Source organism: Mytilus edulis, chromosome 9 (genome assembly GCF_963676685.1).
Source record: "Mytilus edulis chromosome 9, xbMytEdul2.2, whole genome shotgun sequence".
Lineage (NCBI taxonomy): Eukaryota > Metazoa > Mollusca > Bivalvia > Mytilida > Mytilidae > Mytilus > Mytilus edulis.
This window is the reverse complement of record NC_092352.1, coordinates 1,636,177-1,659,987: the sequence shown is the minus strand read 5'-3', so window position 1 is coordinate 1,659,987 and position 23,811 is coordinate 1,636,177. Positions and strand designations below refer to the sequence as shown.

At 31.3% G+C, this 23,811-nt stretch overlaps 1 protein-coding gene across 6 annotated transcripts; it reads left to right on the top strand.

The window, feature by feature from the left end:
* The first annotated feature begins 7 nt into the window (after nucleotides 1-7).
* On the top strand, nucleotides 8-22,778 carry LOC139487458 (exocyst complex component 7-like). Of its 6 annotated transcripts, XM_071272258.1 has the most exons (24): nucleotides 44-201; nucleotides 2,383-2,548; nucleotides 3,276-3,360; nucleotides 4,072-4,180; nucleotides 4,567-4,681; nucleotides 5,344-5,527; nucleotides 6,221-6,299; nucleotides 7,227-7,285; nucleotides 7,770-7,784; nucleotides 8,645-8,700; nucleotides 9,217-9,326; nucleotides 9,737-9,841; nucleotides 11,791-11,910; nucleotides 12,203-12,262; nucleotides 13,016-13,054; nucleotides 14,096-14,155; nucleotides 14,364-14,430; nucleotides 14,726-14,764; nucleotides 16,197-16,265; nucleotides 17,252-17,372; nucleotides 18,359-18,454; nucleotides 19,777-19,855; nucleotides 20,875-20,916; nucleotides 21,371-22,778. In XM_071272258.1, exons 1-24 carry the CDS (start codon nucleotides 151-153, stop codon nucleotides 21,605-21,607), a joined length of 2,163 nt encoding a protein of 720 aa, XP_071128359.1. In that variant the 5' UTR covers nucleotides 44-150; the 3' UTR covers nucleotides 21,608-22,778. The 6 variants fall into 6 exon arrangements, with proteins under 6 accessions (XP_071128362.1, XP_071128359.1, XP_071128360.1 ...); XM_071272259.1 differs by lacking the exon at nucleotides 7,770-7,784; XM_071272260.1 differs by lacking the exon at nucleotides 14,726-14,764.
* The last annotated feature ends 1,033 nt before the right edge of the window (nucleotides 22,779-23,811 follow it).

The window sequence follows — 23,811 nt, the reverse complement described above, 5'->3', positions numbered from 1 at the left end:
GCTCTTTTTGATGCTTTATCAAAGGAAAATTGTTATGGTTTACACAAAAATCAAATTGACTACGAATGCATAAAAATTAGCTGTCTGCTTCCCAGGAAGCTCAAGAAAATTGCTTTGTTTTGCCATTTAGGAGTAATAAGCGACCACAAAATGTCACAGACAAAGATATTCAAAGCAGACATCGACATGAAGCTTGAAAAAGTACGATTTTTCTATAGTTTTTTTCATGATGCCTTGATTGAAATTATATGGGTGGATCATAACATTTGCTATCCATCAGCAGCTGATCAGTCATACTCATAAGGTTGCTATGACTTTCAAATTTTCCAGATGCAGATGTTTGTCTGTACTCATTGCAAATTTTGAGGTGAAAACGCAGCCATTTTAGTCAAAGGGTAACCAATTTCACTTAAACCTTAAAGCAGACTCAAGAACTAGAAAAAAAAACATTAACTCTCATATAACAACATAGTGGGAGGATAGGATCTTTATCGGGACTCCAGGATCAGGTGTTTTTAAGCTCAGGATTTCAGGATCACATTGAAACTCGAATTTATTTATATTCAGGACCTCAGGATTTCGTGTTTTTAAGCCTGTGATTTCGGGATCAGGACCCCTCTTAGCTGCCCTCAACATACATACATCCATGGACTTTTACAGTCATTCAAACTTTCTATATACAATTTGACAGTGGAACCAGTTCCCCAGGTACCATATATACTATTTGCATCTCATTACAGGACATCACAAAGGTTCCTGTTAAATTTTGACGTCATAATACAAAATATCTGAAGCCACAATTGAAAAGTGATTGTTACATGATGTCAATAGTTCAAGCGGAGCAGATTCTCTGGTCAAACGGGACATATTTCCAAATAGGGATACGATGTATTGATAACATGGAACAGCTCACTTCAGCTGCTGGTCTATTAATAAACTGATAACACCAAAAAAGACTGACAAATCTACATGTAGTACACCAAACACAACATAAAAAAATAAAGACTAATTGACACAAACCCCACTAAAAACTGGAGAAGATCGCGGGTGCATTGGAAGTGTTAGCTGATCCTGCTCCACGTACGGCACCTCTTGTGTTTCTCATGTTAGTAGAAACCAGGTCATACATGTACATGTCATATTTAAGTCAAAGCAGTATTTCATACTCTTGAAAAGGGAACAGGCTTGTACTAAATTACTTACCACATAAGGCTCATATCTGCTACATGTATATCATCTGTGAAATTGATATTCCATAACCATGATAACGGTCAACTAATTAGTGATGGCTTCCGTAAAATTTACAAAGGGATGATTTATAATTTATCACATGGAAATTGTCCAATCTGTAATAATAAAATTATTTGGTGCAACTACCTTATCAACCTCCAATGTACAAAATGTTTACGTAGCAGGAAACATTTCAGTATGTTATTTGTTGCATTAATGGGGTAAAATAAAATCTGTTTCTTGCCTCCCAATAGACTAGTTTCTAATATATATGTAATAAGTAGATTTAATCAATGAACTGCCCAATTGGTCTAAGGATATTGTGAAATGATTTGTGACGTCTAATTATTCTAGGATAAAGCACATTTGAATTGACAAATACAAATTGCTGTTGTAGTTGTACTTACATATTGTATGTATGGTCAAAGAGAAAAAAAGACAAAATGACAAACACTGGTCAACAAAATATTTACATGAATTTAAGACACACAACGCAAAGCTAACTTATAACTATGGATAAGGCAGCTTTTTTAGGCCTTGTCCCCTGTTAGAGTAGACAGGTCCTGCTACACTAGTGGCACACCATGTTATTCATTTACCACAAGGAAAACATGTTTTAATAGCATCCTTGTTTTATGAGACTGTCATACAAGTGAGAGGTTTAGCTAGCTATAAGACCAGGTTTAATCCACCATTTTCTACATAAGATAATGCCTGTACCAAGCCAGGAATAAGATAGTTGTTATCCATTCATTTGATGCCTTTGTGCATTGATTTTGCCATTTGATTAAGACCTATCCATTTTGAATTTTCCGCTGAGTTTAGTATTTTTGCGATTTTACTTTGTACTATCAGATGTCCATGATAATTTCTTCTATGTATTATTTGCATACATTGTAACTCTTCAACAGCCTGTGAAGCCAGTATTTCAAACAGTCAAAACTAATGTACCCACCTGCTGATAGTGTGAGTCGGCAATACCAAACAAACATTGTTTTAAGGGTGGCCCCAGCTATTAAAATTTTCTGGTACTTTTGATACATTTCTGCATGCAAATAATTGTAACCCTATAGCTATCCATTGACCTGTCAACTGAAGAATCTTAAGGTTTAAAAAAAATAAATACTAACTATGTCAATTATATTATTTTAGGAGAAGAACAATTTGTCAATACTTAAAGAGGCCATGAACAAAAGTAGAACAAACACCCATGGTATGCTAGGGATACTTAATAGTTTTGAGAATCGTTTACAGAAGTTAGAAAGTACAATAGAACCTGTTTACAATGAAACAGAAATGTTGAGACGCAGACAAGAGAGTATCCTTCTTATAATCAAAATTATAAAAATGTATAGTATTTTATTGTGCTACCTTAATTTCATGGTTCTTTGATCATGTTTTAGTTTAAGCTCTGATGTTAGATCGATGTCTAGGATACTTCAGTACAGAACAAAGATACAAAGTATGTACATCATCTTTTCATGATTTAATGAACTATCCAAAATACAGATCAGAAGGATGGTGTTATCAATGTATATTTGTCTACATTACAAAAGTTCCCCTGTTAGCTCAGATGCTCGATAATAAACAACACCATAATATTTGTTCCTTTTGGAACAAATATCCTATAACCTTCGTTCTGTTTATATAAACAAATACTGTAATATTTCTTCCATTTGGAACTTATATTATAAGGAATGTATAAAATGTTTTATTTCATGCCAGTGTGACCATATTTTTGTGAACTTTCTAATATATAATAGTTTTAACAACAGTTTAACCACATTTTGTGATTAAGTGAAAAATGTGAAATTTTAGACCTGGCATTAAAATGACCAAACATTCATGATTCATTGATCATTATCATTGATTATGAAGTTTTGGAAATTTTTCAGGTTGACTAGTTAATTGTTAACCTAACAATACATATGTTACAAATGATCATCAGATAGTTAAGCAAATTGCAGGCAACAGTGGTATAGCCAGAGTTATTCTTGTTTATAAAGTTACAGTAATTGTTTTGTTTCCTTGACAATCAAATTAAGATATTGAGAAGACTACAGTCACATTAGACAATGTCCTTGGTTATTACCATGTAGCTAAAGAAGTAGAAAATATGATCAAGGAGGGGTGAGTTTTCTTCCAATATAAGTTATAGAAATAAGAAGATGTGGTATGATTTATTTTATTGGACCAACTTCTTAAGAGGGTGGTAAAAGGGGGGGGGGGGGGGGGTGCTTGCACGAAAAAAACGTGCAATAAGACATAATTTCACGTTGAACATGAAATAATTTCTGTAATGAACGTTGCACGAAAAATGAATACTTTTATTTGAACCTTTTGTGACTGAGTCACTGTCTTCTTGTATATATTAACTCTTTGTTTTACTTGATATTTCCGATTTAGTATACACATTTATGATATAATTGGTTTACGGCTTTTAAAAAAGTATTTCTTGACGATCCCTGCCAAGTGTTTGAATTTTATTTGAAAAATACTGAGCACGCAAAATAAGACTTTGAAAATCACGATGCACGTAAAATTAAATAAGCAGAACACGTTGAACGAGGCACCCGTCTTGCACGACTGAACGTCAAATAAAAAAGTAAAAACACGTTGAACGTGAAATAAAAAACGGCGATCACGTTGCACGAAAATAACCCTTTACCACCCTCTCTTAAGATTGGACAAATACCTGAATAAATTGACAAATGAATCAAAGTTGCTTGAGTAGATATAAATGTAGAGTAAAAAACAGCTGTTGTTATATTTAGTAGATCATAGTATACAAATCTGACAATACAGATGTACATTCAAATACTTTTATGATTTATTTTGTAGGCCATCTTCATGTGGACTGGACAGATATTTGGCACAAATGGAAAGGCTCAAACAAGCAATGCTGTACTTTGAAAGTCATAATAGTAAAAGTCTAGAATTACTGGATGTGGTCAGTTCATTTTGCAGTTATGTTCACAGAATAATTATGAAATACAAATTATAATAGTCATCTTGTACAATATTGGTTTCTAAGTCATTTCACTTTCTTTGATTGTTTATATTTGAATGAAAGTCCGAATTATGTTTTGATGTTTTGATATTTTACCTTCTTTTGTTTTTTAATACAAAATGAAACAAGTTAAACTAATTGAGTAAATTTAGTTGAATAAGTTCTACCATAAACCACAAAATAAAGATTCTGGCTTAAATATTCTTATTTTGACATTCACATAGAGCTTTGACAGCAATAACGATTTTAGAATGTAGAATATTCTGTATCTTCTATAATTACTATTATAAATAGATAGAAGGTCATTTGGTAAATATTTATTTCAGACTCGTGTGTTTGATGATGGAACAGAAGTTCTTTGTTGTGAGTTTCGTTCATTGTTGAGCAGACATGGCCGACCAGTTCCTCCCATTATGTTACTAGACTTGATAGGAGATGAAGGTATGCTTACTTTGATTGATTGATTTTTTGGTGTTTTAACGCCACTTTCAAGCACCACATTAATGCAGCCAGTTTTTATTGGTGGAGGAAGCCGGAGTGCCCAGAGAAAACCACCGACCTTTGATAGGAAAACTGACAATCCTAGTCAATTAACATTGGAATTGAGTGCACCTGCACGAGGGGGTTCCAACTCATAACCTCATTGTTGACATGCAAGTAGTAACTATTTGGACCGTTCGGCCACAGAGACCCCTGGTATGCTTATCGAAACTACATGTCTGAGTTAGTCTTTTAGCAGTACAATGAAAAAATGTAGAATGTACTGATATATTACATCAGGTATATACAGAAATGTCATGTTATAGGATAGAATGGTATGTCTGTCAGATATTTGTACCTTGTGTATAACTGAATCTCATGATATACTGACTGTAACTTCACATATAGGGCTACAATGATATGTCTGTCATAAAGATGTACCATGTGAATACCCCTTTAATTAATAGTTCAATGTTTTCATGAATCTAGATCATTAGATATTAGGCTTTTATAAAACTTGAGGCATACATATATACAATAGATTTTGTTTTTACAAATGCAGACATCCTGATGGTTTCTTTTTAGGTATTTAGATTACCACATCAATTTGATATTTATTACAGAAATTCCGTCATCAGATCCTGACGTTCCATTAGAACATTTTCCTGAGAAGATTGTTGATGATTTAGGACAGATTGCCAAATGGTTGGATAAGAAAGGGAACACAGACAAGAAGGGGAACACAGCAGAGTTTACTAAAGATTATCAAACTATGAGAGGAGCTGCTATGCTTAAATCACTTCAAGTGTATGTGTTTATATCATTTACAAGATGGCAAACATGTTGTATATATAAAATAGAAGATCTGGTATGAGTGCCAATGAGACAACTCTCCGTCCAAGTCACAATTTATGAAAGTAAAATTGTAGGTCAAGGTATGTTTTTCGACACAAAGTCTTGGCTCACACCAAACAGCAAGCTATAAAAGGGCTCCAAAAATGACTAGTATAAAACCATTCAAACAGAATAACCAACAGTCTAATCTATATAAATTAACCAAGAAACAAGAAACACTTATGAACCACATCAACAAACGACAACTACTTAACATCAGATTCCTGACTTAGGACAGGTGCAAACAATTGCAGTGGGATTAAAGGTTTTAATGCTACCAAACTTGATCTTTTAACTGAAACAATATTGCAACATCACAAAATAGAAAGACGCACTATAAAATATCAATTGGTATGGCTTAATGTTTGTCTTGGCAGTCTCTAATAAATAAAAACAATGCATGATTTCAAAATCATGCAAATTTAAACTGCATTCATTTTCAGATTAGTACACTAACAAAAAAAGATCTGTTTGAGATTAATAAATAAATATTATTTTAACTATTGTAGGTTAAAGGAAAAATTGAAGTCAGCCAGTGTTAGTATTTTTTGTAGTGGTTTCTTGAATGTTCATAGTTGTGATAAATGAAACATTATTTTGTTGTAGATTAAGAGAACATTTGAAATCAGCCAGTGCAAGTAGTGGTACATCTATACAATATATAGGACAACATTCTCCCGCTCCAGTAAGTCAAATAATCTATACAATATATAGGACAACATTCTCCTGCTCCAGTAAGTCAAAAAATTGCATTTTAATTGTTTTAATTTCTCACTGATATGAGGCAAGAAAATGCTATTACATTCAGTTTTCATCCTGGGACCATTGGTTTTAAAAAGAAATAAGAAAACGTGGTATAAGTGCCAATTCCAGAGACAACTCCTGATCCAAGTCGCAATGTATAAAAAGTAAACAACTATAGGTCAAAGTAAGGCTTTCAACATGAAGCCATGGCTCACACTGAACAGCAAGCTATAAAGCATTAAAATGACTAGTGTAAATCAATTAAAACGAGAAAATTCAAGGTCTATCTTAAAACAAAAAGTAATGAGAAACACTTACGAACCACAAACAACAATCACTGCATCAACAATAGGTTCCTGACTTGGGACAGGTTCAAATATTACCTGAAACAGCAGTATAACATTACAACATTGAAAGACACACTATGAAATAATTATTGAAATAAACCTAACTTTTGTACCCTTCATGTACTTCAACAATAAATCCTTTAAGGGTTTTTGTTAGATAGTACTGTGGATTCATCATTATTTGTTGGAGACCAGTTTTTGTGGATTTCGTGGATATTGGTAAACCATGAACTCAAATGTTCCAACAAATGACAAATTTTCTAAAGGCTTGTATGAGAACCTCAGCAAAACCATGAAACTAAATATCCAAGAACATGCACGTTTTCTTTCATCCAGAAAAATTGGTACCCACGAAAATAAGTGAATCCACAGTATTCAAGAATAATTAAACAGAACCCAATACAAAAAAAAACTGTATTTCTACAAACCCATTATGATTGCCAATTACAGTATGCAGCTATATTTCTTCTGTTATTTTAAGAAATTTGGTGGAAACTGTTTTCATCTTTTATTTGTTTCAGACCTCAAAGTTTAGTAGATCAAAAGAAACACCTGTTAGAAAGAGTAAACTGAAGATAGCGTAAGATATTTATCTTGTCTGTGGGATTTCTACACTAAAAACAATAGATCTTTTATAATGATGATAATAAACATCTACCAGTAGTCCTATGAAACAGGTAGATAGAAAATGTTGGAGAAACCAATTGACGATTTAGAAAACGCTTAAAAGTCTAAAAATCAAAATCACAGATAGACAACTAACCACAAAAACTAGAAAAATAGGGAATTATTCCCAATTTCAAATAGTGTTGAACTGATGTGTTTTTTAAAGGATGACCATATAAAAAAGAAGATGTGGTATGATTGCCAATGAGACAACTATCCACAAAAGACCAAATTGACACAGACATTAACAACTATAGGTCACTGTACTGCCTTCAACAAGAGCAAAGCCCATACCGCATAGTCAGCTATAATAGGCCAGTCTTGAAATGAACTATGAAAACGAAAACAATTTAAACACATATTTTTGTCCAATTATATTGATAAATCTTATATTTCAGTTTGCCAGGTCGTGGGTATGAAATGCACCCTATATAACCTGTTTGTTTTTACCCTTACCAACTAAAATATGCCAAAAAGAAAAGAACATTTTATTCCCAACCCTAAGACTACTGCTCACCTTTTTGAATGCTTGCTTTGCACTGTATTACCTAATATTTTTTTTCCAACTGCTTATCATTAGCTTGTCTTTCTAAGTTTTTGGCAAAACAAATTACAATTCAATGATGTGAACAAATTAAGGAAATGGCATGTAAGATAGATCCTCAAGACAACAACCTGATGACACAAATAATTGAAAGAATATTTAGGTCAACATATGGTCTTTAACGAAAGGCAGATGTCTGTACACTATATACCAAGCTCTAAATTATCAGAGGGTTAGAAAAAAAAGGAATATATTTAAAGAGACAATAAAAAATCTGCCATCTACATGAAATTTTCTAAAAGATAATACACATGAAGATACGACTTACAACAAACACATGATTTGGCCACGGTTTTCTTTATTAAACTGAAAAATAGGGATGACATAACTTTTGACTAAAAATATTAGATTTTTCTGTGTGGAAAAATATAATAACATCACTCCTAATGGTAAACATGTAAGGGTGGCTTTCAAAACAAAAGAAGAGAAACACTTTTTAAAGTTTAATAAAAATGATTTCTAATACAGTTGTTTCCATAAACAATGTTTTATGTAAATTTCAAAAATATTATTTTATGATATGTAGAACTATCAATGTTATTCTTTATCTTGGATTTCTGGATATAAATAAGATCATTCTGTGTGTTGTTTACATTGATTTACTTTTGAGCTTTTAACTGTAAGTAACCTTAAAACATAATACATATTCTGATGATTTCTATGTTTTAGGCTCCATTTGAAGAAGAAAGCCCAGACAGCTCTTCTGCAGTCACCATTTGAGCAAAGTAAGTGAATATGATAAATAAGGTTTTTTGTTCTCAACAAAATCAGTCTTCACTCAACACAGACAGTACTATTATACTTGCTAGAAGGTTTGAGGGTGACACATTAATTACTTATTAAATCTATGCACCACTTATTGTAATGGAAAGTTGTTTGGAATAAGATTGAATTGTTCAATTTACATTAAAAAGCTAGGCCACTCAGTTGTTAAACTTTTCATTGTACTCGGAATACAAAATGTGTGCTGAAAATGTCAAATCCAGTATTTTGATTGTTGAATTCTGAGAACAATAAGCATACTTCTCATTTTGATGACCCCATGGGAAGGCCTTTTATTTTAAACAATGATATATTTATAATATCCAGTATTAACTTAGATTGATTCATTGTTTGTTGCTTAACATTCAATGGCAAATATTTCATACATGTTCAAAACAAAATAATAACTTAGAAGATATTTTATTTTCCTAATGAGCTTCAACGTTATTTACATTATGAGCTTCAATATTATTTTTCAGCATCAAAAGGTCACAGAAGACAGGGGTCATACAATGATAGTGTAGAAAACTTAGATGTTGAAGTGGAGATTTATATAACACAACTGTCAGCTTTACTTAAACTAATGCAGGTAAATAAAGCTGTCAATATGTATAGAGATGTAAGGATATATGTCAACAAGAATGTTGTACAATACCATAAAACAAAAAATCAAAAGAAAAATCTCAGCTTTAATGGTCAGATTTTATTGAGAGATTGTGTTTATGTTAATTTTTTTGCAGGCATGCATTTAGTGGTCAAGATTTTGTTTCTGTGTTAACTTACCATTTGACAATTAACTGTAGGATGGCATTTCAACAAGAATTAAACAAAAACAACGATACAATATTTTGATTCTGTGAATGGAAGAAACATTGATATTTTGGGCCAATTCACCTGTGCACACTGTTGTCATGTCTATTATTAATTTTCATTGCAAAATTTGATAAAGTTAATACCAGAAAGTTTATCTTATGCATTGAAGAAAATCTATTTATATAGAGTGAAGCCCAGCTGATGTCATGTATAATACCAGATAAGAACAGAAGAACAGTATTTGATGGCATTGTACAGCAATCATTAGATTCTGTGGTGTCAGAAGGGGAGGTAATTCTGTACTTCATTATTTGAAAATATTTAGATGAAATGATTTTACTTGGTACTATTTTAATATAGGATTTAGGTCAAGAATATATTAGTTCTTGATTTATAGTCAGCAAATATAAAACAAATAAAACATAACTAATGTTTGGTTAAACTATTCTTTAGAAGTTTTTTGAAGGGAAGTAATTTACTGTATAACCTTTTAACCATTTCATGCAGGTTTTATCATATGAATACATGTATGGTATTAAAAACAGGGATGTTGTTGAGGATTTAGGAATATATTTTATAAACCTCAGATTTACTCACCAGGTTATATATATCTAAAATATGTCAATTATATGCAATATACGTACATTAGCAGAAAAAAAAATTTGTACAAGATTAAGCAAGAAGAATCTTTTTTCCTGTTTTGTAAGTACAAATATGTTTTATATTTCCCACAATATTCATATACTGTTTTTATCCTGTAACTACAACCAGCAATTTTAGCTATATTGAAATGGACATAGTTAAACATGGACCACAAAGAGGACCTTAAAATAAACTATCATGCAAAAAGAAATATTCAGATTATCATTTGGTCAACATGGAAGGGGATTAACTGTATAATTACACCTTATGTAAGAATCCGGGGTTTTGATTGGTTAATAGCCAATAGTATTTTTCACCAATTTACTGTTATCAAATGAATATCGTTCATTTTTAACGCCGCCAGGGTATTTGCTAAAAGGATATGCCTTTTTTACCCTCTCTGCCGTGGTATTTGCCAAAAAATACTCTATCCGACTGGACGCTTGTAACGTCACGATCATCAATGCGTTTTAGTACATTAACATTCGGTGTAATTAAACAGATATATCATGTTATTGAGGGATATTTGCGAAAAATACCAGTCTTGAGAATGAATTTCCCTCGCCTTACCGCTCGTGAAATTTAACATTCTCTCGACTGGTATTTTTCGCAAATACCCCTCCTTAACATGATATATCTGTTCAGAATTATTTATACAAATAAGACCTTATTAGGGCCCCGCCTTTAGGCCAAAAACTTTGGTTTCAGTTGACAACCCTGTGTCCTGTGGTGAAGATCGTGTCCGCTCTATATCTTGAGAACCATTATGATTTCAAAGTTTATACTTGACATGTATATGAACCAACACCAAAGGGTGTGTCATAATTTATTTACAACTTCCTAGGTCAAAGGTCAAGGTCAAAAACTTTGATTTCAGTTGACAAACCCATGTCCTATGGTAAAGATACAATTTTTTAATGCACATTATTCACAGCGGGGCCCACAGAGATGGCTCCCATCTCAATGATATCTAGTTTGTGTTCCTGTTATTTGAACAATAGTTGGCTGATTGCAAGATGAATTAAATGCATTGTCACAGACAAGTAAAACTTGGATCTTTCCTTATTACAATTAAGGTGGTACCTAACACTACATGGAGATAACTCTGTAAAATCAGCTCAACATTTTAATTACGTTGTGTTGTTAAGGGAATATTAAGCTTCTCAATGATCAAAATAAGTGTTTGTCAAACTGCTATATAACAAGTGTAGTTTTTCTGATAAAATGGTTGGTTCAAATTTTTTTGAAATTTTGAAATTTTTGTAAAAGGGTCAAAGTAAATACTTTGTCAAAATTTTAAGAAAATTAAACGAGCCAAATTAATTTTAGTTAAAGTGTTGGGTACCACCTTAATATAGTAAATTTGAAAAGCGCACAATGAAGTAGCAGCAAGGTGGGGGTAAAATGTGAAATAAAGTATCCATGAAAGGTAAGTTGGGTTACAGTATACAAGCTAAGAAAAATACAATCAAACATGAGTTCATTTAAACTTTACTTTCCAGATGTATTATAAATTACAATTTACAGTACCAATTTTTCTGCAGCAGATGCTTTATATTATGCGTTAATTAAAAGTTAAATCTTAAATCTTGTTTCAGATGTTGGCCACCCAAGCAAAGAAGAGCATCAACAAACACGAGTTTATGTCTGTATTGTCCATCTTCCCAGTTGTCAAACATCTCAGATCTATTAAACCAGACTTTGATTATACCTTAGAGGTATGTTTTATGTTCAAAATTTCCTCTTTATTCAGTACTATTTGTACAAAAGTATATTTTGTGAATTTCTTTGATGCAGAATTCAGATCTCAACTTATTTTAGTTGTTTTAATTAAGGATAGAATTATTTGAACAAAAAAACGCAGCATATCTGCTGTTTAAAGAAATAAGAAAGATCTTGAAACACTAATACTGGATTCCACCTTAAAGGTTTTGGTTAAAAGCCAGGTTTTATAAAACCAAATCTATGTGAGAGTTTTCCAAGAAATACTTATGTATTGTTTTATTGTAGGGTTGTTCCACTCCAACAAGATCTAAATTAGCCTCAATGTTATCAACTTTAGGTAGCACTGTAAGTTTTAGTGATCTATATAATATGGTAAATTTTAAGCAGCTTTAATCGCTATTTGTCCACCATTACTTGACATCACAAAGGTCACGTAAAATTTTGATGTCATAATAGAAAATATCTGCACCACAATGGAGAAGTGATTGTTGTATGGCATCAAATAGTTCACCCTGCACAGATTCTTGGGGCATCTGGCACAGATTTCTAAATAGTGATAAGGTGTATAAGTACTGTCTCATATCCAAAAGAAAACATATTGTTTTACTGTTGTAGGAACTAATATTATTTAAAAGACACTAACTATCAAAACCTCAATAACATGGCACAAGCTAATAATATTTTCTGTTGCTTTAACCTGTTAAATAAAGGTACATATCAACCAAGTAAATGTGTACCTTTAACCTGTTAATTAAAAATCACATTAAGTATTTTTTTTATGTCAATATATGTTCTCAAAGAAAAAACAAAACTGTTTAATGCTAAATTCTGTGTTAAAAAAATAGTATTTGTTCCAACAGCATTGCTTAAGAAAAAAAATCCTAGAAGAATTGTGTTAGGAGGGTCAAATATTTTGTTACAGCAAAGTTAGTAGAGCAATATTTTACTGTACCATAGGACTTTAGTTTGCTCCATGACTGGTGAAGTTGTAATTATGAAACATATACCATGTTCTACTAGAAAAAAATCATACATAAGGTATAAATGAATATTGGTCAAATGCACTATGACATTTGATTTTCTGTTCTAATTTTACAGGGAGCTAAGGCTTTGGAAGATTTTATTGAAAGCATTAAGGTATAGTTTTAAAATCCATGCTAATTAATAGATATTATTTATTTTGTAAGAGATTTGTATAAAGAATTAGATTAATGAAATGTAAATAGAAAATACAAAGTTAATACTATTCTATAAAAATAATCAGATAGGGTAAGAATGGCACAAAGACAACTATCCTTTGAAACCCGGAGAAAGTTAAAAAAAATCACTGGTGTAAAGAATACAACTTTGTGTGATTAAACTTGCTAAAGAACCCATATATATTCCAACAAATCCTGGATGATGTTAACGCCATAAACATATCATGAGTAATAAAATTAAAGATAATTCAACCAACTGATATGATAGAAGTTTGATATAATTAAGAAGTTGCTATATGAGTGCCAAGGAGACAACTCTCCATCCAAGTCACAAGGTATAAATAGTTCTCTAATTCTTAGCCGATTTATCGTTTTCCTAACCTGTTGATTATTTTTATTTAATCAATGTGTGGTTTGTTTGATCTCAGATATTCATCGGTCGAAATTCGATTATGACGTCAAGTTTTCTTGCTTTTGTTCTGAATTTCCTATTGTGACATCATGAAAAAAGAGAAACTAATTCTACCACAAAATCTGGTGTAATCTGATATTTATCCACTCTCTATACAGTTAAATTTTAAATATTTAAAACGCTTGGGCAAGCCTCACGTTTTAAATTTGAAAATTTAACTGTGTCGAGTGGATAAATATCGTATCACACTTGATGCAGTGGTAGAACCTTTATTTATCAAATTGAAGTCAAAGTACAGCCTCAACATAGAGCTTTGGCTCACATTGAAATGATTAGTGTAAAACAATCTAAACAGGAAATCCAACGGTCTAATTTATATAAAAAATGAGAAACACCAATGAACCACAACAACAAATTACAACCACTGAACAACAGGCTGCATAAAAATGTCTGTTTAGGTCAAATTTTCAAGATTTAAAGATGACTTATACTTACAGTGAAGAAAAACGTATAATGAGTCTGTTTGTTTGTTATAACTGATATTAATTATTAATGACTTTTTAATAGAATGACCCTGAAAGAGCATCAATGCCTAAAGATGGAACAGTTCATGAATTAACAAACCGGGTAAGAAGAAATATTCCTGAAGATGTTTTGAAGTTAAAAATTACTTTAATTGAATATCATTGATATAGTTAAAAAAAAATAAGGATTTCAATATTTTGTATTTAATACAGTTCCACATCATAATTTGGTTTTTAAAAAGGCTAAATAAAGTTTTGTTTTAATGGTTAGAGGGAGCTAACTTTGATGTATAGCATGTTTTATCTTTCAGACCATTATATTCCTGGAACCATTGTTAGACTATTCTGAAACAGCTGGGGCCATGTTACTGATGCATGGTAAGGTTAATAGGATAAGGAATTCACTTATTTAAAACTTTTTATTTTAATTTTAAAAAAAATTCAAGGAACTTTTCAATTTGTTTTATTTCTTTACAAATTTGCATTTTTAAAGTTATGTTTTTCCTTCTTTTTCAAATTTTTAGCAGAAGAGTTCAATGAAGTCTAAAAGTGTACAGAAAAGACATAATAATATGTTATTTTTATTGGATCAACAATACATTTTATTGTGTGTTCCTTCAATAGTTTAATTATGTTTTATTGGGAAGTATTTTTATGTTATAAATGTTTTCAGGTTCACAATCATTACATTCAGGCACTTTGTCACGTAAAGGTATACTAAAATTCTAAATTACCCATAAATTTGCATGAAAACAGAGCATTTCATTTCTGTGTTTTTTTAACATAAATTTTCTGTTTAATTTTTTTGTTAGTAAAATTAACATGAACCGGTTCATTGTAAAATTACAAAATTGATGTAGTTCAAAATTAATGAGTTCAGAACAGGTTCTCTCTCATTCAATTCCTATAAATGTAGGCATGTTATTTATTAAAAGTGTAAAGTATTGCTAGCATTTAAAATTACCCCAAACTTGTAATAAATTATGTATTTGGAGTTTATCTTTATTGAGATATTAATTTGTAGAAGATAATATAATTGTTCCATTCCAAAAATAAAAGGGTCCAAGTGTAAGTTAGGCAACAAGAAACCATCCAAGTATAAGAAGGTGTCCATTTTACTGACTTATATTTGGAGAATTTAAATTACATTGTGATTTTAAACGGAAAGAAATGCTCAGTTTTATTCACCAAATAAATTCTAGGGCACCCTATTGCATCACTACCAAGAATATGACATTCATTAAAAATCTGATCGTAAAATAGATAAAGTTTGTTATAAAGTATTTATATAAACAAATATTTATGCATTATGACACATGTAGCGCATGCTTTTATTTCAGGAAAAATATATTATTCAAACAATTTCACCCCTGATTGATGTACATTTGTACTAGTAAATGTCACATTGTAAGCCAGATCCAATGCAAGCATCATGGAAATGTTACCAGCTATATATTCATGCAAATATGCACTTAAAATTTCAGAGCATACCGTAAAATCACGATTCCAGCTACTAAGATTGATAGTAAAACACCAACATACTAGCTTGTTATAAATTTTATTTTATTATAAAAATCTTAATATCCAATATTTGTAAATTAATGAGTTTAAATAGTGACCATCAGTTGTTTTTACTCTTGAAAGATGAAGTTTTTTTTGCCTGACTTAATTAATTCACTGTCGTAGTGGCAAAGACTTGTTAATATTCCATCAGAATTCTTGGAAGCTTAATTTCAGACAAGCAACCTTGTACATTAGTCAAGAAGATGGATGAGTAAATATAAAAGTCCAGGAATGCAAAAATTCAATAAAAAATCATGTCTTCCATTGTTGTGCAGCTAAAAACTACACAAATTTTCATTTTCTTGCAAAACCACCTTGACCACATCAAATAACCATTATTTTTTTATAACAGGTATAAAACATATAAATGTTGTTTACATCCAGGCCAATCAAAAAAAAAAACAAACTTTGTTGTTTTATTGAAAGCATTTATTTCTGTGGTATTTTCAAGTACAGTGTAAAAGAGATCCACGAGACAACCACTAAGGGAGCTTAACAAGACAGTATAATATAAGTCAACCTGTAAGTAATAGACAATAAAAGGAAAAAAAAGAAGTTAAAATATTGATTTGATTTAACAGGAGAACAAGCAGCTCCTTCAGAAGCAGTTGACGCCAAGAAAAGTAAAATGAAGTTTGCTGATTATATGAGTAAGTCAATTAAGTTATAATAATAATAATGATTATATGAGTAAGTCTATTAAGTTATAATAATAATAATGATTATATGAGTGAGTCAATTAAGTTATAATAATAATAATGATTATATATATATGTAGTATAAAGTAGTTTGCTGATTATATGAGTAAGTCAATTAAGTTATAATAATAATAAGGATTATATATATATGTAGTATAAAGTAGTTTGCTGATTATATGAGTAAGTCAATTAAGTTATAATAATAATAATGATTATATGAGTAAGTCAATTAAGTTATAATAATAATAATAATTATATATATATGTAGTATAAAGTAGTTTAAGTAAGAGTAACATATATATTATAAAGTAGACCTTTTACATGACTTATCTGTTTAAAACAAATTATATTTATGCATCATTGAAGCTTAAGCCAATACCATCTGATATCTTGACCTACCTGTAAGATTGAGCGTATTTGTTGATTGTTTAAATTGAACAACAGACAGTATTAAATGTATTATTCATGTTGTATAAGATGCTATGAAAGTACGTCTCCTTTTGCATTATTCATCATCATAAAAGGCATACTGTGGATTCATTATTATTTGTTGGATACTAATTTTCGGTGGTTTCATCGTTACAGATGAACCACGAATTCAAATATTCAACGAATAACATATTTTCAATAGGCTTTATATACAGAGAGATCAGAAAAACCACAAAATCAAATATCCACAAATATGCAAGTTTTCAGCAATCCAGGAAAATTGATACCCACGAAAATAAATGAATCCACAGTACTTGTAATTAAAAGATGTGGTATGAATGCCAAGGAGACAACTCTCCACCAGAGATCAAATGACAGAGATATTAACAACTATTGGTATGACCTTCAACAATAAGCAAAACCCATACTGCATAGTTGACTATACCATGTAAAACAATTCAAACGAGAAACTGAACTTTTTTGTACTTTAAATGATTGTGTTTTTGTAGCAAAAGTGTTATCAGCTCTGGGATTGAATTTAAGTAACAAATCGGAAACTTACAATGATCCGACCCTAAGACCTGTCTTCATGCTGAATAATTACAACTATATACTGAAATCTATAACAAGGTTTGTCTTAATCAGAAAATATTGTATACTTTGCTATATCTAAAAATCTGTTAGAAGTCATCTGACAAAGACATTATTTTTAAGATTAAGGTTGGGAAAAAAAATTCAGTAATAATCATATGGAAAAAACAAAAGTTTTCAAAAAAAAAAGGAAACTAAATGTGTCAAAGCGACACGAATGGCCCTGTCTGAAAAAGTTGAAAAGTTAGCAATTTCAATAACACATGTGGACACAAACATGATGGTAGTCTCACATAAAAAAAAACAGCTCAAAATCTGGATGCGTATAGAAAAAAAGTCTGTATGACTGTGATTTTCAACAATTTTCAAAGTTGTAAAGCCTTAATTTTGGCAAAAATTAGCGGAGCAGAAAAAAACTTAACCTTGATCTGTAACTTATCATGATCATGAGTAACTCGCATACCAAAAATCGGCCCAATATCTGAAAGCGTTTTGAAAAAAAGTCTGTATAACTGTGATTTTCAACAATTTATCAAAGTTCATAGCCTGTAATTTCGTCAAAAATGAATTTTTGCAAGCAATTTATGTTATGACTTTCTGGATGAATACTACAAACCTGGAAATTTATTTCGCTATTGGATAACACAATCTTAATTTGCGTCGTTTTGAATTCGCGATTTCCCTGTGACCTATATAGATATGTTTATAAATGATTGAGAAAACTGAAATTTCCGCCGTCGTTTTATTTTCCCTTCTTACTTCTTACCGCGAAAATAGCGAAATTAAAACTGCTGTGAAAATTGAAGTATCCACTAAAAATTATTTGGTTTACAGTAATCACTAATGTGAGTTAGGGTTAATTAACCCTGGTGTAGGTCAGTAGTGGCTTCTTAACATAATTAACCTCTATTGCAGGTCAGAGTTAACATATAACCTTAATTAACCTCTATTGCAGGTCAGAGTTAACATGTGGCCTTCATTTGCAGTTAAGGGTTTACATGTAACCTAATTAACCTCTATTACAGGTCAGGATTGTTAAATTTGATTCATCTATGTAATAAAGATGTTGGTCAGTACTATGAGGATCAGATCCATGAACAGAAAAGATTGTATTCTGAAAGGTATGAGTAGATCCTTGAACAAAAATGACTGTACTATGAAATGTACGATCAGATCCATGAACAGAAATGACTGTTCTCTGAAAGGTAAGATCAGATCCATGAACAGAAACGACTGTACTCTGAGAGGTAAAATCAGATCCATGAACAAAAATAACTGTACTCTGAAAGGTAAGATCAGATCCATGAACAAAAATAACTGTTCTCTGAAAGGTAAGATCAGATCCATAAATAGAAACGACTGTACTCTGAAAGGTGAGATAAGATCCATGAACAGTCAAGACTATGCAGGAAGGAAGGATAACATATGTGTACAGTAAAGCATGTACTCTGAAAGACCAGATTTGATCTTTGAATAGTCAATACTGTATTCTGAGATGTTCTATGAAAGTTAAGATCTGATCCATAATGGCATAACAGTCAAGACTATAGGTCACCATACGGCCTTCAACAATGATCAAAGCCCATACTGTATACTCAGGACTGTATTTTGAAACATAAGGTCTGATCCTTGAACAGTCAAGACTGTATTTTGAAACATAAGATCTGATCCATGAATAGTTAGAACTGTATTCTGAAAGATTAAATATGTTCCATGAACAGTCAAGACTGTATTGTGAAAGGTCAGATCTGAAACATGAACAGTTAAGACTGTACTTTGAAATGTAAGATTTGAAACCTGAATAGTCAGAACTGTACTCTGAAAAATAAGATCTGAAACATGAACAGTAAAGACTGTACTCTGAAAGGTAAGATTTGAAACATGAACAGACAAGACTGAATTCTGAAAGTTAAGATCTGGGCCATTGGTCATAACTTGACTCAGTTCTTGGAGTACAAATATGTGCTTGAAACATCAAATCAGTTTTTTGATTTCTGAGTCTGAGTATGATAATAATGCTCTTTACTACCGCAGGGCCAGGACTTTCTATCATAAAACTTAATCAGTACTCTTGGTACAAAATTTGTACTCGAAACACCAAATTCAATCTATTAATCAGTTGATTTTACAATAATCATGCTCATGAATTTATTTTTTTTTCAATTAAGAATTGTACTTATACAGTTAATTAGCAAGACTTACTTTGGAAATCCCTTTATGTATGACATTGCTTATTAGATTAACAGAATGACAGAAAGAATCATTATCAAATTTTATGACTATACATGTACTTCTTTTTGAATTATGATATAAAAATCTTTAGTATTTTGTGTGGTGAACAGATAATTCTTATATTATTTATACACACACCTTTGTGCTATGCTGAAAATTTTTTTGTGTAGTCAACTATACCTATATTTTTGATTCCTGTTTTTTTTTACAGTTGGAGTAAAGTCTTACACTATATCCTGGAGATTGATGAGCCATTATCACAACAGAGATTAATGATGCCAGATGTTAAGGTAAGGTTATAATCTAGTATCCCAAGAGTTGCCACACGCACTTTAATTTGGAGTAAATACTAGAGTCATTATCACAACAGAGATTAATGATGACAGATGTTCAGGTAAGGTTATAATCTATATATAGCTAGTATCCCAAGAGTTGCCACACACACTTTAATTTGGAGTAAATACTAGAGTCATTATCACAACAGAGATTAATGATGCCAGATGTTAAGGTAAGGTTATAATCTAGTATCCCAAGAGTTGCCACACACACTTTAATTTGGAGTAAATACTAGAGTCATTATCACAACAGAGATTAATGATGCCAGATGTTAAGGTAAGGTTATAATCTAGTATCCCAAGAGTTGCCACACACACTTTAATTTGGAGTAAATACTAGAGTCATTATCACAACAGAGATTAATGATGCCAGATGTTAAGGTAAGGTTATAATCTAGTATCTCAAGAGTTGCCACACGCACTTTAATTGGAGTAAATAATAGAGTCATTGTCACAACAGAGATTAATGATGCCAGATGTTAAGGTAAGGTTATAATCTAGTATCCCAAGAGTTGCCACATGCACTTTAATTGGAGTAAATACTAGAGTCATTGTCACAACAGAGATTAATGATGCCAGATGTTAAGGTAAGGTTATAATCTAGTATCCCAAGAGTTGCCACACGCACTTTAATTGGAGTAAATACTAGAGTCATTATCACAACAGAGATTAATGATGCCAGATGTTAAGGTAAGGTTATAATCTATATATAGCTAGTATCCCAAGAGTTGCCACACACACTTTAATTTGGAGTAAATACTAGAGTTATTATCACAACAGAGATTAATGATGTCAGATATTAAGGTAAGGTCATAATTCAGAATGACAAGAGTAAATACTAGGGATAGGTGAGCCATTGCAATAACAGAGAATATAGATGCCAGATGTTAAGTATATAGAAAAGAAAATGGTTGGTCATCATCAGCGCTTAATATTGTTATAAACAGATTTATAGATATTTTTATTAATTGCAGTTAAAAGACAAAGAGAAACAGAATATAAAGGATAAATTCTCTGTAAGTAAAAATTATCTTGAAATAAGACTGTCATTAAGTGGAAACATAAATTTGTTTAAACAATGAGTAGAAAAAGAGAACCTATCATTATTTATAATTCCCTTGATGATAACATTTATTTGACACATTTTGAAAATGTGTCAAAGAGGCAAAAACCTGACCAAAGAGCAGGCCACCAATATGTCTTCAACACAGTGTAATGTGCAAATCAGTACTGAGCAAAATGACAATGCTAACATCAGATTGTTTGAGATGTCAGTTTTTTTTAGATATAAGTAAAGAAGTAACTTGACAATCACTTGAAATGAGTCAACCAAAAAGTGAAAAAACAAGTATACCAAACTCCGCAGAAAATTCAAAATGGAAAGTCCCTAATTTTAAATGAATCAAGTAAGGAACACATCAATTAACAATTTCATTTAAACATTTGTATATTTTGTATTTTTATTTCCAGGGTTTTAACAAAGAGCTTGAAGAGATTATGAAGAGTCAGAAAGGTTATGCTATTCCTGACCAAGAACTAAGAGAGGCCCTGAAGAAGGATAACAAAGACTTCATTATACCAAGATATAAAATGTTCCTAGAAAAGTATGAGAGAGTTAACTTTACCAAAAATCTGGACAAATATATCAAGTATACTGCACCAGCTGTGGGTGTTATTGTTGATAAATTTTTTGACACATCTGCATAGAACATATGTAATGTAAAATTAATGAAGGTCACATGTGTTTATTGTTACAAGATGCTAGTGCTAATATTAATCTTGGATGTTTGGAATTAGTATTTATATATGATTTTGTCTCATAATTAGATACAATTAGTCTTCTTATTCTGAGTAATTAAGAAAGGGTATGTTAACAGAGGCGGATTAAGGGGGACAGGGGGCTCTGCCCCCCCTTTTTTTGGAAATATTATGGTTGGTTATACAGGAAATCACTGAAGTGTGAGGGGAGCGGTTCCCTCTTAGGCAGTCAGTGGGCCCCGCTTATGAAAAACTCTTGATCTGCCACTGTTGTAATACTGGTATACTCCTGAAGAAGTCGTCAACACTTACCAAAAAATACTATTGTTTACTGTGAAAAATCACGGTGTCCTCTATCATGTCTATTTATGTTCAAATATTATTTTACGGGTAAACGGATGACGTTCAAATTGCTACTTACTAATGAAAAAGTTTAAATTAGCATTATTCCAGATGTTTTTTGTCATCTTTTTCTGTGCTTTATCACTTCAAATTTCGCATCTTTGCACAAATATGTACACTTCACATGTGGCAAGTTTGAAGTAGTGTGTGCTTCAAGAAAGCAGGAAAGAAATAGATAGATAAACATGTACAATTTTCTTTTCTAGATTCTTGTGATTCAAATTTTGTTGAAGTTTAAAATTTGAATCTTACATCATGTACATCATACAAAAATCTAGATATCATCACATTAAAGCAATACAACATCCCTCTACAATTAGGATAAAACTCCTGGGGAGGAGGGGACATTGCCTTATATAATGTTGGTAGCACAAACTGCAAAATTAATGCGGCAGTAGTTTACTAATGTTCATTATGAAGAGTAATGGAGTAAAAATAAATATATTTTGATTGTAAATTAATAGTGTGGTATTATTATATAACAGTGCTGAAATATCAATTGATCAGTAACCATAATGTCAGAAACACATTGAACTCATTTTATTTGTCATAAAATTGCTATTAGTCAAAATACAAATATACTTTTTAAAGTTGACACTACAAGATGTTAACTGGTAGATGTCTTATTGGGCCAAACAAGTGGCATTATTACAGTTACTCCTTTAAGTTATTTATATGAATGTGCAATATTATTTATATAAACTTATAAATCATTTTCTATCTTGTTATTTTATTTTTTTTTCCATTCAAAAAGGATATGGTGTAATCATTCATGATACTAAAACTCTACAAATACATTTTAACAAACATAGAACAATGCAACAGTGATTTCTATTGCTGTTCTCATCATGATTAAACTAATACTATATTAAAACCAAAGCCACTCTCTGACATAATGTCAATGTATCCCATAATCATGCCACTCTGTGATAAACTTTTCTATGTGTCATACATTCCCTTGACAGATTTTTAGAGTCCTGTTGAACACAAATTTCATTAGTATATAGTTTCATGTTACTCTCTTGACAGATGATAATTGTTGTAGATAAAATGTCTTGCCACTTTATGACCGATGATTTCAGTGTTATGTATAATTTTATGCCACTCTCTCACATAACTTTTGTGGTATATAGAAAATTCAGGCTACACTTCAACAAATGATTTCAGTTTTATATGAAATTGCATGCCTTGTTGACAGATAGTTTCAGTTCTTTACAATTACTTGTCACAATTTTTCGAATTATATTTAAAATCTAGTTATATTTAAAATTTCATGCCACACTGACATTGTTAAAGTTGAACATAAAATTTTATGCCACACTGACAGATAGTTTTAGAGGTACAAAAAAGAAGATGTGGTTTGATTGTCAATGAGACAACTCTTCACAAGAGTCCAAATGACACAGAAATTAACAACTATAGTCCACTGTACAGCCTTCAACAATGGGCAAAGACCATACCACAGTGTACTATAGTATATATTTATTCCTGCTTCCTTCTGACGGAGGATTTTTTTTATCATTCAACTCTCTAACTGGTGTAATGCCACCATAGTTTCACATTGCATATAGGAAAATAACCATCATTGGAAATAAACCAATCAATTTTCTTTTTTTTTTTCCTGTGTACAAGCTTTAGTAACCATGTAACCCCAAGTTTCCAAAATATTCTGTAGAAACACCAACTAGAAAAAGGATGGCTTACTGCAATGAAATGTAGGATTAACTAGCTTCAACTGTCAAATTCATCTT

What these genes read in the sequence shown, in the direction of transcription:
- LOC139487458 (XM_071272258.1), top strand. Translation starts at nt 151, where the DNA reads ATGTCACAGACAAAGATATTCAAAGCAGACATCGACATGAAGCTTGAA. An exon ending in GAAAATATGATCAAGGAGGG is followed by an intron (nt 3,361 to 4,071) that starts GTGAGTTTTCTT and finishes TTTATTTTGTAG; the next exon opens with GCCATCTTCATGTGGACTGG. An exon ending in AAAAGATTGTATTCTGAAAG is followed by an intron (nt 18,455 to 19,776) that starts GTATGAGTAGAT and finishes TTTTTTTTACAG; the next exon opens with TTGGAGTAAAGTCTTACACT.